Source organism: Alexandromys fortis, unplaced genomic scaffold (assembly GCF_014885135.2).
Source record: "Alexandromys fortis isolate MF-2015 unplaced genomic scaffold, M_Fortis_MF-2015_v1.1 scaffold_274, whole genome shotgun sequence".
NCBI classification, from domain to species: Eukaryota; Metazoa; Chordata; class Mammalia; order Rodentia; family Cricetidae; genus Alexandromys; species Alexandromys fortis.
Genome location: NW_026068142.1, coordinates 695,267 through 710,173, shown reverse-complemented (window position 1 = coordinate 710,173; position 14,907 = coordinate 695,267). Strand labels below are relative to the sequence as shown.

General features: G+C 39.0%; 1 protein-coding gene across 2 annotated transcripts in view; it reads left to right on the top strand.

Annotated features, from left to right (window-relative positions):
• Positions 1-14,907, top strand: part of Emcn (endomucin) — a 48,278-nt gene that overhangs the window by 30,316 nt on the left and 3,055 nt on the right. For both annotated transcript variants that reach the window (XM_050126849.1, XM_050126848.1), the window contains 5 exons: positions 218-265; positions 1,773-1,868; positions 5,975-5,999; positions 8,894-8,955; positions 13,162-13,234. In XM_050126849.1, the coding sequence (XP_049982806.1) occupies positions 218-265; positions 1,773-1,868; positions 5,975-5,999; positions 8,894-8,955; positions 13,162-13,196 (266 nt within the window). In that variant the 3' untranslated portion in view covers positions 13,197-13,234. The remainder of the gene's footprint in view (positions 1-217; positions 266-1,772; positions 1,869-5,974; positions 6,000-8,893; positions 8,956-13,161; positions 13,235-14,907) is intronic.

Here is a 14,907-nt window from a genome sequence, read left to right as displayed (position 1 = left end):
ATGGAAACGTATATTCTACTTTGCTGTTCTTTATGACATAAACACCATCTATCTTGATTTTCAAAACCTAGCTCTTGCAGAGTGAGGGGAAATATTGCCTTTGTAACATCATAACTGTAAATCACGGACATTTCCTTAAATGGGGGAAGAGGGAAGGTTGTATAGATTGACATATTTATCAAAGGTGACTTGTTTGTTTTCTCTCTCAAAATATCAGACACTGCGGATGGGAAGGTCACTCCATTAGCCAACTCGCCTTACTCTGGTGAGTAGCATATGTATCTCCATTCATGGAAATAGGCATGCAGAATATATAAGTGCGAACCATGAAGGGACAGGGTTATAGACAGTCTTTTCTCTACTTTACTTAGCCTGTAGTTCCATTATAACTCAAACTGCAGCCTGCTTTATAAATCTGATCTTAATTACATATCCTGGCCATTTTCTTCCTTTCTTTTCTTTTTTCTTTTTCTTTTTCTTTTTCATTCTTGTCCTAGTGGTAAGCAATTACCAGAAGAAAAAAAAAAACAAACAAATAATGACTTGATCGAACTGTATTCGGCTAAGACAAAATCACCACACATAAATTTTCTCCAGATCATCATGCCATATGCCTTCAACATATCCATCTTCACTTGCCAATTAAATATTCTTAAAGCAATTAAATTACATAACAATTTTTTCACCTTGATGGAATTTTATTATATTGATGGTAGTTAATTTTATTTTAGCTTGAACATACATAGGCAATATAACACCTTAGAGGTGTGCTAAGTATGAATAGATTATTTTGATTGTTCCCTTAGTAATTAACATTAAGATGAATGTATGCGAAGCTGAAATGAAAAATGATTATCTTTGGTTTCAGTAAAACCATTTCATTAAATAAGGTATCCCAGAAAGAACTGACCCATTGATTTGTGAAATTTTCATTTTGAGGAGGAAACAACGTCACTCAAGATCTATTTTCAAGTACGCTTTCATATTGACTTGATAGTGAAATGTAAGCTACCCTACTGAAGAATTATAATATTAATGCCCCTTGATAAATAGGCAAGAAGAACAGGAGTAGATGGGAAGACCTGACTAATTCTCCCCCTCCCTGCTTCTTTGCTTTAACCACGAAACTTTTACCCTTGCACACCACTATCACTGAAAACTCAAAAAACCTCTTGTTAACCAAAACAGGAAAGCCTTCCACGAATTCACAACAACAAACAAACCCCTTGCAAACATATGCACGTGGGCACATACCCAACTCTTTTTACTGACATTGTTAGACTTTCTAAAATGCTATCCAATACATCTACTGTTCTTTCACCCATTTTCTAGCTTTAAGGCAGCATGTTGCCAAGAAACTTGCAAGTTTCAGCCTTTGGATTAGAACCACCCAAGTCAGCTGCATTTTTTTTTAAGTAACATCATTATAAAAGACAAAAAAGTATAATGAATGAGAGTGGTTTAACTCTAATCTAGAGAACTCTTGTCTCTGGTCTCCTCTCTCCTTATGCCCCCAGCTTCCAGGAAGATGGGACGCCATCTCCTCGAGGTTTGGAAGTTTGGTTAAGAAAGGCTACAAGAGTGACATCAAGTGGATATGTCAGAAATGACACGCAGAGCAAATCTGTGAATCAGATTAATTATTGGCTGAAATATACTAGTGTTAAGGCAGGATGTTCTTTAAAGAAAGAAGCATGCATGTTTTGTCCAGCATGGTCTGTTTGTATGGAATCAGCATCACTCCAGCTGACAATGTCTCCAATACTTTTCAGATGTTCTTTTGCCTGTGGTCATCGCGCTGATTGTCATAACACTCTTGGTATTTACTCTAGTGGGTTTGTATCGGATGTGCTGGAAGAGAGAACCAGGCAAGTGATGACCTTTTGTTTTGCTTCATTTTGTTTCCTCAAAAGTAAAATGGGTGTTTGCTTAGTGCAACCTTGAACTTAAAACTGTCGAAAGGAGAAGACTTTTAGTGACGATACCATGTCGCCTGATCAGAAAGGACAGGGAGAAGTTCTCTGTATACTGCTCAAAGTAAGAAGTGAAGATTAAGATCTGGTAGTAGAATATAGATCCCTTCAAGCTAATGAAATGTCCTCAACTGTGGGGACAGCCACAGGTGTGTACTCTGAAGATGATGTGCAATAGAATGTGTCTGGGTCATTGAGTAAGCAGAGATGTATGAAAGTTTAGTTTAGAAGGACATAATCTCAAGAATTATACTTCGGAACCTATTTCCCTCCTTGAAGGCTCAACTTCTTTCCAACACAGATTTCTTCTGTGGTGGCGTTGTGTGGCTTATCATTTCTTTACATAAGCTTTCTATTGTATTAAATTAATACTTTAGAGTAGATAGTTTATAAAGATAAGACATTCCCTCATGTTCTTCATCTGGAGTCCACCATCATCAATTCTCTGTCATCATAATCATCTTAGCTTGATGGGGTTTCCCCTCTGTAGGCTGTGAATATGTTTTATTGCCATTGGTTAATAAAGAAGCTGTTTTGACCAGTGGCTTAGCAGATTGACTATACTTCAACAAGCACAGAATAAAAATCTACTGCTGTATAGCGGGCAAAATGCAAGAGGAGCTGTATGTGGCCTATGGTAGGACAGTTATTGCTGGGCTCACAGGCAATACAGGCACAGAGCAAAGTACAATTTCGATAATAACCACAAAGCTGTTAATCCAATTTGTAGAATAAAAATTAAAGGTATAATCTGTTCTGTTTAACAAAGTGGTATGTTATCCAAAGGTACAACTGTTGGTTGAATCTTATGGAGTAAGTTGCAAATGTGTTCTAAAAGCTAAGTAGTGGGCAAGCTTCACATTCCGGGAAAATGACAAGAATGGATAACTGTATGAAAACCTGAATTTTTTTTTCTTTTTTTTTTTTTTTTTTTTTTTTTTGGTTTTTCGAGACAGGGTTTCTCTGTGGTTTTGGAGCCTGTCCTGGAACTAGCTCTTGTAGACCAAGCTGGTCTCGAACTCACAAAGATCTACCTGCCTCTGCCTCCCGAGTGCTGGAATTAAAGGCGTGCGCCACCACCGCCGGCTGAAAACCTGAATTTCATAACACATCCAGGGCAGGTGTCTGGAACTGGCTGACGGATTGGAGTTTGGTCAGTGGTTTAGCAGAGAGCAAAGCCAGGTGGGAAATCTGAACAGAGATATATAGAGAGAGTAGGTGGAGTCAACGAGACGGCATGTAATTGCTGAAGGAGAAAGACACCAGACTTACCGGTAGGCCGCAACCTTGTGGTGATACACAGATTAATAGAAATGGGTTGGCTTAAGATGTAAGAGTTAGTTAATAAAAAGCCTGAGCTAACAGGTCAAACAGTGTTGTAATTAATATAGTTTCTGTGTTATTATTCGGGTCTGGGCAGTGAGGAAACAAATGCGCAGTCTCCGCTTACATTAGTTTAGAATAGTACAGTTGTCTCATCCAATCAGCCGATGTTAATGCATTATTCTAAACAAAACTCTCTACTCATGGTCCTTCCTTCTATATTTAGTTGTTCTCCTAGTCCCAGGATGGTGCTGTCCGAGTGGACGCTTTGCCGGCACCTCCCTCTACTTGCTTAGCTCGGTTATTCCCTCTATCGCGTGAACTCCAGTCCATTAGCCAATTCCAGACACCTGCCCTGGATAGGTTATGAAATTCAGGTTTTTATATGTTTATCCATTCTTGTCATTTTCCTGGAACGTCAAGTCGGCCCACCACTTGGCTTTTAGAACACACTTGCAACCTACTCCATAAGATTCAGCCAGCAACTGTACCTTTTGATAACATACCACTTCGTTAAACAGAACAGATTATACTTTTAATTTTTACTCTACAAATCAGATTAACAGCTTCATGATAATTTTACTTTGCTCTGTGCCTGTATTCCCTGTGAGCCCAACAATAACTGTCCTACCATAGACCACATACAGCTCCTCTTGCATTTTGCCTGATATATAGCAGTAGACTTTTATTCTACGCTTGTTGAGGTAAAATTTTAAAATGGCCTGTGAAGCAAATCTTCCCTTTATTTTCATTCTAACTATTTCACTAACACAATTCTACCTAAGCCTCTTAAGATTTTAAGAAGGTAAAAAGTACTTATTTTTATATGGCTTATAAGCTACACGGTTACCTTCTTACCCTAGGGTGCTAATGAATGCGGTTTAGGCCACTGACTGTCTCACAGACGCTTGGAGCGGATCATGACAGCCAAAGGAGAAGTTAGCAGACCAAAACAGAGGCATTCATTTGCTCTCTGGGTGGGAAATGAAAAAAAAAGAAAAGGAAAAGAAAACAATGCGCTTTCCTGTAGGAGTGAGAGAGCGAATCTATAATGTCTGAAAAACATTTTCTTATCCAGTTTCCAAAGAGGAAATAGGACTTGCATAAACCAGCTCCCCACACACACCCGTTTTTTTAAGCCACCAGCCCTATTTCTATGGGAATACAGCCATCACAGTATCACAGTTGAAGCCTGGGGGTGGTCAGTCTATGAGATGGATAAAGACTAATATATTAAATCCACTTATAAAAATACCGCGTACTGAAAAAGAATTGTTTAACTGGAGAACTCTGAAAATGTGTGAGGCTAAAAGTGACATTTTCTATTGAAACTGACTCTAATGGGATAATGTGTGGAAGTTATATAACCAGCCAGGTCTATTTGCTTACTGTTAGCTTTGTTTCCACACAGAATTTCCAGCCTTGTTGTCTTTAAATTAGCACCATTAAACACCTGCAGTTAATCACCAAGTACGTTGGGGGAGACTTCATTACATTCACAGTATTAATAAGCCTGCTCTGCCCTCTGAAAGGCAACATGAAGCAGAAGTTGGAAATGAAGCTCATCTGAGCAATGTTTGCCGTAGATTGAACTTTCATAGATGATCAGGCATGGGATATCTGCAGAAAGTTTGCTGGCAGGCATCTATCCGTTAATTAACCCATTGTTATCATACTCTAAGCAAAAATGCTAAAACATGCATTCAAATAGGATCGGCTTACTCTGAATGGGGGGGTGTCTATGAACATCACAGGCAACATTGTATTTAGCACTTATGGTAATAAGAACATACTGCTGGACGCTTATAGATAAAGATAGAGAAAGACATGTCTGATAGAGAAAGACATGGTTAGATATCAACAAGCTGCATGGGGTACAATGGGTTAATCTTAGGTAACTAGAGATTGAGTTGGATGTCTTGGGTTGGGCAACAGAAATAGAAGCAGCCTAAATGTTTATGATATCCAAGGTCTTCATGGAAATAATAATACTCAAAGGCAGACGAGACATACTCAAGAGGCTCATCCCAAAGATGGACCCAGATTAGATATGAAGAGAAATTGCCACAGGAGCCAAATGGAATGGAATATAATCAGGGCAAAGCAAATGAGTGGAACATGTTAACATTTGCTTCAGGGAGGCCATGACCCTACAATAGGAAACAATCTCACAGTGAACCCAAGGAGTGTCTATCAAACACTTGGGAAGCTTGCTGCCTCAGTGGCACTTCGAAGGCTTGTCTTGGGAGTGACATTGTGGTAAAACCCAAGAGAAAGGATAGCTCCCTCTCACCTGCCATAACTATAGTGATTTGTCTCCCAAGAAAGAGCAGTGCATAAAGAAAAATAGAAAAGTTTATTCTCTGGCTGTCAAGGGCAACCAATCCTTTGAGAAGTTTCTGAGAGATAGCAAAGATATGGAAGTTTCTAGTGTCCACATGATAGACAATCCTAGATGGTGCATTCTCAAAGTAATGTGATGTTATATGGTAAAAATTAAACCAGAACCAAATTCCTTGTAGATTATTTAACAAGGACAGCTCCATGCCAGGTTGAGTGTTAACTGTGCCTGAGTGAATGTCTATGAGTAGACAGGAAAAGTAAAACTGGTTTTAGAGAGAGTTTCGGCAGAAAGAGGCCCTGATGTCACATTTAATAACAACCATCTTCTCTTCTAGGAGCTCCAGAAAACGGGAATGATCAGTAAGTTGGCCTGCATCGCTGTTTTTTCCCACAGATCATTCAATCCTGTCATTTACATATAGAAGAATTTTTAACTTATACTCACATTTTATGTATTGTTTTCTTTTTAAATTGTTTTTATTGAGCTATATATTTGTCTCTGCACCCCTCCCTTCCTCTCCCCACCCCTTCTACCTGTTTTCATGGTCCCCATGCTCCCTATTTACTCAGGAGATCTTGTCTATTTCTACTTCTGATGTAGATTACATTCATGTATGTCTCCCTTAGGGTCCTCATTGTTGTCTTGGTTCTCCGGGATTGTGAGTTGTAGGCTGGTTTTGCTTTCCTTTATGTCTAAAAGCAACTTATGATTGAGTACATATGATATTTGTCTTTCTGGGTCTAGGTTATCTCACTCAATACGATGTTTTCTAGATCTATCCATTTGTCCACAAATTTCAAAATGTCGTATTTTTCTGCAGGACAGTACTCCATTGTGCAAATATACCACATTTTCCTTATCCATTGTTCAGTAGGGGGCATTTAGGTTGTTTCCAGGTTATGGTTATGACAAATAATGCTGCTATATATAGTTGAGCACATGTCCTTGTAGTATTATTGAGCATCATATGGGTAATAATGAAAAGTGGTATTGTTGGGTCTTAAGGTAAGTTGTTTCCTAATTTTCTGAGAAATCACCATACTGATATCCAAGTGGCTGTACCAGTTTGCACTCCCACTAGGAATGCTGGAGTGCTCTCTTTACCCCACATTCTTTCCAGCATAAGTTGTCATCAGTGTTTTTGATCTTGGTTATTCTTTCTTACAAGTGTAAGATGGAATCTCAGAGTTGTTTTGATTTGCATTTCTCTGATGACTAAGGATGTTGAACATTTCCTTAAGTGTCTTTCAGCCATTTTAGATTCCTCTGTTGAGAGTTCTCTGTTTAGGTATGTGCCACATTTTTTATTAGACTTATTTGTTCTTTTGATGACCATTTCTTTAGTTCTTTGTATATTTTAGACATCAGCCCTCTGTCCAATGGGGGGTTTGGTAAAGATCTTTCTGTAGGCTGCCTTTTTGTCTTGTTGACCGTGTCCTTTGTTTTGGGACATAGACGTTCAGTATTGAGATTTCTTCTTGGATTTTCCCTGTAACTAATATGAATGTCCTTCTTTGTCTCTTTTGATTGATTTTAGTTTGAAGTCTATTTTGTTAGGTATTAGGATAGCTATACCAGCTTTTTTTCTTATGTCCATTTGATTGGAATTTTTTTTCTCAACTTTTTACTCTAAAGTGATGTATCTTTGAGGTTGGGGCGTGTTTCTTGCATGCAGCAGAAGGATGGATTCTGTTTTTGTGTCCAATCTGTAAGCCTGTGTCTTTTTATAGATCAGTTGAGTCCATTTAAATTAAGGGATATTATTAACCAGTGATTGCTAGTTCCTGTTATTTCAGTTTTCATCGTTGGTGATGTTCTTTTGTAGGTTTTCCCCTTCTTTGGGATTTACTGCTGTAAGACCATCTATTATCCTTATTTTTGTGGATGCAGCTAACTTCCTTGGTTTGGAGTTTTCCTTCCTGTACTTTGTGTATGTCTGGGTTTGTGGTTAGGCATTGGTTAAATCTGGTTCTGTCATGAACTATCTTGTTTTGTCCATTTATGGTATTGAAAGTTTTGCTGGGTATAGTAGTCTGGGCTGTCATCCATTGGTATCTTAGTGTCTGCATAACACTTGACCAGGACCTTCTGGCTTTCATTGTTTACATGGAGAAGTTAGATATAATTTTGATAGATCTGCCTTTCTACGATACTTGGCCTTTTTCCTTTGCAACTCCTAATAGTATGTTTTCTTTTTAAAAAAAAAATGTAAGGAAGCTATCATACATGGGATTTGGTTGTTTGTCAGAGCTATTTAAAGACAAATAAAAGAAAAGTTTGCTTTTAGATACAGACAAAGTATAAGAAAGAAGAAAAAATATGAAGAAAAGATTTGGTGAAAGATGAATGTAACAAAACAAAATATGCAAATGACATAGCATTTTAAGATAGTTTTCCTGATGAAATGTTCAACACGGTCACCACAGCTAAGGAAAGCAGTGCCTGTTCTTCAAGCTGCTTCTGACGAGCTTTGCCTGGGCACAATGTTGTTCTACTTTGATTGGCAAAGCAAGCAGAATGGCTGGTAGTAACACAGGCAACTATTTCATGCACGGCTTTAGTAAGCCAGGAGGTACTGTGTTTGTGCTGAAAATCAAGAAAGTCATTACATTCTCTTTATTTACCTGAATATGTACCCTTCATTCATAGTGATATTTTTTATTTCACTAAATTGTTATTGTTATAGAAGTAATGACTCTTGGAGGCCTATCATCTTACTTCCAAATGAAGGCTCTCAGGATATCTAAGGGAAGCAGCTAGGTTTTGGAACTGGAATCTGGGAAACAATATGGGAAAGTCTCTTTAAAAGAGTCGGTTCAGATACTACGATCTTATGATCTAATAAAAATGAATGTCCCTGGACCTCACTATTCAGTCAGAAAGTTCATGAATGTTTCTGTGTGTTCTACCTCATAACTCAGAGCTGGAGACACAGGACATTTAGGCATTCATCTCCATGATCCAGGTGATGTTTATCTAAACTTATAGCTGATGGTCACCACTGTGACAGTGATGGGATCTGCCATTGTGCTTCAAAAACTACCGGAAAGGGCTGCACAGTACGCTTGTATTTGTAGTGAAGGAACATGGAGTTTGTCATAGAGTCTTATTAAAAAAAAAAAAAAAAAAAAAAAAAAAAAAAAAAAGTAGTCTTTGCCTGTGCCTTTTCTTCACCCTGGGCCCCATCCGCTTCCTTGTGCAGACACACTGCCCTTGACCTTGGTGCTAACTCACGTGTCTCTGTATCAAACAGGCCTCAGTCGGATAAAGAGAGCGTGAAGCTGCTCACTGTTAAAACAATCTCTCACGAGTCTGGTAAGTCTCCATTGGTAAGAAAACAGGGGGTTAGAAGGCAAGCTGACTCCACATTGGGCTTTAGTCCATGAAAAACAGCTCCAAGCAGAACCGGAGAAACAGTTCCGCCGTAGCTCTCAGTAAATGCAGATTCCTTCTACGGAGAGGATATGATTCCTAAGATGTCATTTTCATAAACTGGAGTCTTGGGCCTTGTGTTACTGGGGTTGCTTTTGGTAGAAGTAGAGACATGTTCTAATGAATGAGGGGGGAGTAGTGTTAGACTTTCACTGTTCTGCAGAAATGGCCCAAAGACCAGACAGTTTAACAGGGTTTTTAAAAGTTCTATTGATATTTTGCTTTATTTGGGGCAAGGAATGAGTGTGTGTGTGTGTGTGTGTGTCTATGTAGTCATATGGGGAGTTATGATTTTCTAGTTAAAAGATAAACAATGTTCTACATTATTTCACACAATCTCAACTAACTTTCCTAAGAAGCACAAAATAAATTTTCCTATTGATATAATCATCATTTGTGCTTTTAATTCCCTATCCGTATTTGACTCAATTTGAAATATAAAATTCTCACACAGTACAGATGTGATTTGTTTTAGATGCGTTTGTGTCCAGATCAATAACAAATAATATGCAAGCTTGCTTTGAAAAATTAACAGTTATTTTCCCTTGGTTCAAATAGACTGGTAGCTAAAGCATTGATATCACCAAACAGAGAAATTAAAAACAACTTCTAAGTTTTACAAAGTAGTCCATAGAGCTCTAATTTAAATATCAGGTTACATGGTTCCAGGTTCATGTGTTATGTCCAAAGAACACTAGAGTGAAGAGCTAGGTAATAAACATTTATAGTAGTTTAAAAAATTCACAAAACAACAGGCTCTAAGTAGTGTCCAAAACAAAAAGCAAAGTTTAAGATTGTTGAGTATCAGGCAGGATACACCAAGCAAAATAAAGTATCATAGAAAATCACAAGACTAGAAAAGCCAGGGCCCGCAACACAGCACAGATAGACTTTAATCCTCTCTCTTCTTTTCCTTTCCCTCCTCACTGGAGAAGGAACCAAGAGCCATACTAAGCAAGTGCTCTCCCTTTGATAATATTCTCCGTCCACCATTTTTCTTTTAAGAGACTGCTGGTTTTTATTCTTGCATCTCTAATATTCTTTGGTGTGTTTCTTTTATGTCCACTCTATTTTCTCCCTCAGGAGTAACCTCATCTAATGAAGCAAAACAACAAACTCATCCAGAGAGTAATATAAATCCATGTCTAGGATTTTCTTGGCTACTCACCAGCAATGACTAGGTAGCCACGTTTATTCTACCGCATAAAAGAAGGGAGTGAAAAATTGAGTAAGCGACCTGAATGTGCGTTAGTTAGCACGTGAGAGAGCCTGAACACGATTAACACCACTGATCCTGAGAAATTCTCAAGAATCTGCCTGTGTCTGGCCAGGAAACATCACGGAGATTCTCTGTGCTGTCCTGCCCTTGTTTTGGAGTTTGAACAAGTGCACTACAGTCTCCTCGACTCTGGAGATGTGGGATGAGGTATTGTGTGGGATCCCCAAGTGATAGCTGCAAGAAGTTGGCTATAATAAAGACCACTTGATCATAGATTTCTCAAAAGAATTTTCCCGCTCAAAAACCAAACAACAACAAACCCTGAAACCTTCTTGAGTTCTGTTTGCAAACTGCACAGCATATTTGGCTCTCTCAGGATAGTACTTGCAACAAGTGAAGCTGATAATGTAGACAGATGATCCTCAACCTTACAAGTTTCCCTTTCCTTCCTACAGGAGTTTGTTAAGATCCATGTTTAAAGAAGAAATATTATCTTAGGCCTGTTAAGAGTTTGTCTCTGATACTTTCCTTCCTTCCCAGTTGGATTTGGGAACCATACTGCTTTCAAAATTACCCCAAAGGCCAATCCAGCTGATTACCACTGGAAAATGTCTGAGTGAGATAGAAACTGGTGGTTCAGAATCGACTTTAATAACCTAGAACTAAGAAGCTAAGCGTAATGACCTTCAAATGGTCCTTAGACTACAGAATTTTGATTAAAATCTATTGTTAACAAGACTTGGTGACTTCATTATTCCAATCAAATGTCTTGTCAGTGCCCTTCAAACTTATTCAAATATATCTTCTTTATAAAATATTTCTCACCACCCTTGTAAGAAATTTAATTTTTTAAATTATTTTCCATTTGTCCCAAGACCAATGCTAAAACCATTCCTAAAATATAACTAGAATAGAGCCTGAAGTGATAGAGTTTAATATAATTTCACAAGTTTATCTTTCACAAGTAATAACCTTAAAATACTTAAATGAAAAAATGCATCTGATAAGAAGACATCAGCATGCCCATAAATCATAATAGAAGATTGTTACATCTGACATTATTTACTTCAAAGTCTAAGTCACACAGTGTTAATTAATATGCGTAAATGGGAATACAATGAAATTGGAATCTCAGCAGCCATACATGGTTTGGGGTACAGTCATGTCTCACTATAGAATCTCAGGACTTTTATCTCAAAACGAATTATGTCATAAGAGAAAACAATAAACAAATGTTTATTTGAATAAGGAATAAGCAATAAAGGAAGGAAAAGGAAAAAATAAACGTTAAAGCCTCATATTTTCAAGAAAAGTTCCAGTGCATGCTAAAATTATTTTTTGTTTGTTTACAGACAGTACAGGGGCTGTGATTAAATGTCTTGTCATTTTCCCAATGTTAACAGTTTCCTCTCCCCAAATCCTCTTCCTCTACTTTGGTCACCACGTTATCCTATGGTTCCAGGGGCAGAGGGCCCTTCTGGTGGGAAAGGCAGAGCATGGGAGCAGGGGCAGGAAGATGACCACGTTTTCATGCACACCCAGAACACAATGACAGGGAAAGGATAGTATGGAATGGCTCTAAACTCTCAAAGCACACCCCCAGTGACATACTCCCCCAAGCAAGGCTCCCCCTCACTGAAGTTCCAAAACAGTGAACCAGGTGGAGACCAAGTGTTCAAATACAGCCTGTGGGGGACATTTCTGATTCAAATGAATATCATTATGAAAATAACTGTTACCAAAACCATTATGGTGCCGAGTTTTTCTCATATTGTCTGTTTCTGATTGGACAGAACTTAAGGTCAACTATTAGAAACTGTAATGAATTCTCAATATAATGTCCTTTATGTGATTTCTGTCACATAGAAGAAGTTAAATGAAAATGTATCTTGTTTACTTCTTATTCTTCTATTTCATAGCCATAGGCCTCAGGTAAGTGGTGTGCCTTTGGCAAACTAAAGAGATGCAAGCAGAAGCTTGTAGTATGGTTGGTGCTGCAAGGACTGTCACCCTGTGCTCTGCAGTTCCTCCAGCACAGGACCTAAGAATCACCGCTGCAAAGAGTCGTGAGTCCTGTCTCCTAGCTCTCTGGTGCTATTTATGACTTCCACACCTGTGAAAGTAACTGGTGACACATACGTTGGCACCGGAAGACAGCTGTGCTAAGCACGGACAGATAAACGCTAGAGTAAAATGATGACATGTATCCTAACAGCTGGAGCATCTTACCCACAGTGCCATAATGATTGGCACTGATACTTGGTACTCCCTGAAGGATGCAGGATGCAAATCACAAATTCAGTATCATGTAAAAAGTGCTTGGGGACTCTCATCTTCCCACCATCCGGGTTCATCCTTTTACCTTTCTATACAATAGCAGACTATCACTGACATTGAGGGATGTCACCTGTATGCTTCCCTTACTGTCACTAAAGCATTTCCATTGGCTTATAAATCATTTCCCCAAAGCTCCCACTGAATTATTTAAATAGAAGGACCCAGTTATACCTTCTTGATAAAATGGCACTTTAAGTATGTAGTGTGGATTTGCCTAGGAAAAAAGCCATAAAGGGAGAGTCTGTAATGACCCATGTGTCATCTCCCCTGAGATGTCTCCTAGTCCACACCCTCACCTCCAGGGAGTGAGCTAGCATGCATCCTTTAGGGTGAAAATATAAGATGGCCAAAGAAAGCTCATAAATCTTGGTAGATAATTTCCAGACAATACCAAGAAGCAAACTGTGAGTTTAATGACAATCTTGCAGAAAAAAATTTGAACTTTCCTTGAAAAAAAAATGAAAATCCAGGAAACTTTATTTTCATCTTTCATCTCTCTGAGCACATAGATCAAACCTCTCCTCTGTTCTCAGGTGAGCGCTCCGCACAGGGGAAAACCAAGAACTGACAGCTGGTGGATCCTCCCTATACCTGGGCAATACATATGTGAGTTCCCTAATTCCATTCACAGAAACACCAATTCATATCTGCTTCCGTAGCCGGCTATACCTCAGATTATTTTATAGACTTCTAAACTCTGAGCATTTAATGGTTGCTGTCAATGAAAGCATCATTGGCTGTTGGTCTAAAAACAGACTAAGAAAAGCTATCAGGAAAACGACTGCTCTCTTGACTCTAGAACATTCTTCCAGTGGCCCTCCCCACTGCCTACAGAATGACACAGCTCCCATGTTTCCTTGTGAGTAGAATCCTCCTGCATCTGGGATAGGCAATGTTCATAGGGTAATGGCAGCTCACAGGACACGGGGACAATACATACAGACCTGTAGCTTACTACATGTAGTTTATTGCAAGGAGGGACAGCAAACAGAAGCTACATTGGGTTTAAGATGTACCTTCCTGCCATAGGCTGGCTCAGAGCTGGTAGTCCAGCTCCACCAAAAACCCAACCACCTTCCTGGCCAAGGACACATCCAGAGGCACTTTCTCTCTAGATCCACGAAACATGGCTATGTGCACCAAACTATTGAAACCGAGTGACCAGAAATGCAGTCTTAGTTAAAGTCCTTCAAGCTGTCATTGCGCCATGGAAGCTTGCCTAACCCAGGTGCAGGAGGCCTGTATTCACAAGGGAGCATCACCCAAATGAAGGAAGAGGAAACTGTAGCAATCCTTAGGCACATGGGGAAGGCTAAAGGCCGGGTGAGATGCAGGGTGGGGGCATTATCCAACTCCCATTTAGCAGTAGGCTGCAACCCTACACAAAGAGCTATAGGTGACTAAGGAATACTGAGAGCCAAAGAAAATCTCCAGGGAAGAGCACATCCATCGGTTATGCAATACCAAGCAGTCACCCCTGAAGGCATACATATAAGAAACACTGTATAGACTGAGTCAATTGTATTTACATCTTCAGTGATACATATATTCATTTAATAACAATTAATGAAAAAAGAAGCCATGGGTTTGAAATAGAGAAAGGAGGGGTTTATATGGAAGATTTGGAAGGAAACGGAAGAGGGCAATGATGCAATTATTTGACAATATTTAGAAATGGAAGAAATATTTTTTTAAAAAAAAATCCAGTCTGGAGAGATGGCTCTGTGTGTAAAGTGCTTCCTGAACTAGTGTCAGGATGTCACTGTGGATTCCAGGACCTATGTGAATGTGTGATGAGTGTGGCAATCCCCTTATAATCTTAGCTCTCAGCAGTGGAAAGAGACTTCCCCAGAAGCAAGCAAGCTAACTAGCCACACTAGACAAATAGGTAAATTGAGTTCAAGTGAGAAACCCTCCCTCAATATACTAGGATGATCAAGACAGACACCATCAACCTTTGGCCTCCACACGTGCTCATATGCATGCCTACATGCCTGGACAGATACAGCCACACCATACATAACACATACCTATCATAGACCTGCAGAATATATATTCCTGAGCTATGATTTCTTGTCTTTGGATTTGCAAACCTATACAACTCTTGTTGCTCTTCTGAATAATTTTGGGATTGCATAACCATATTCAGAAGACTAAAGATCAGAAAGGCGTGGGAAGAAACAAGTTTGACATCTGCCAATTGTACCATCTATTTGTGTTACCTTTTCTTCAACATACATATTTCTGTCACTGCACTTAGAATGTAATAACCAGTGAGT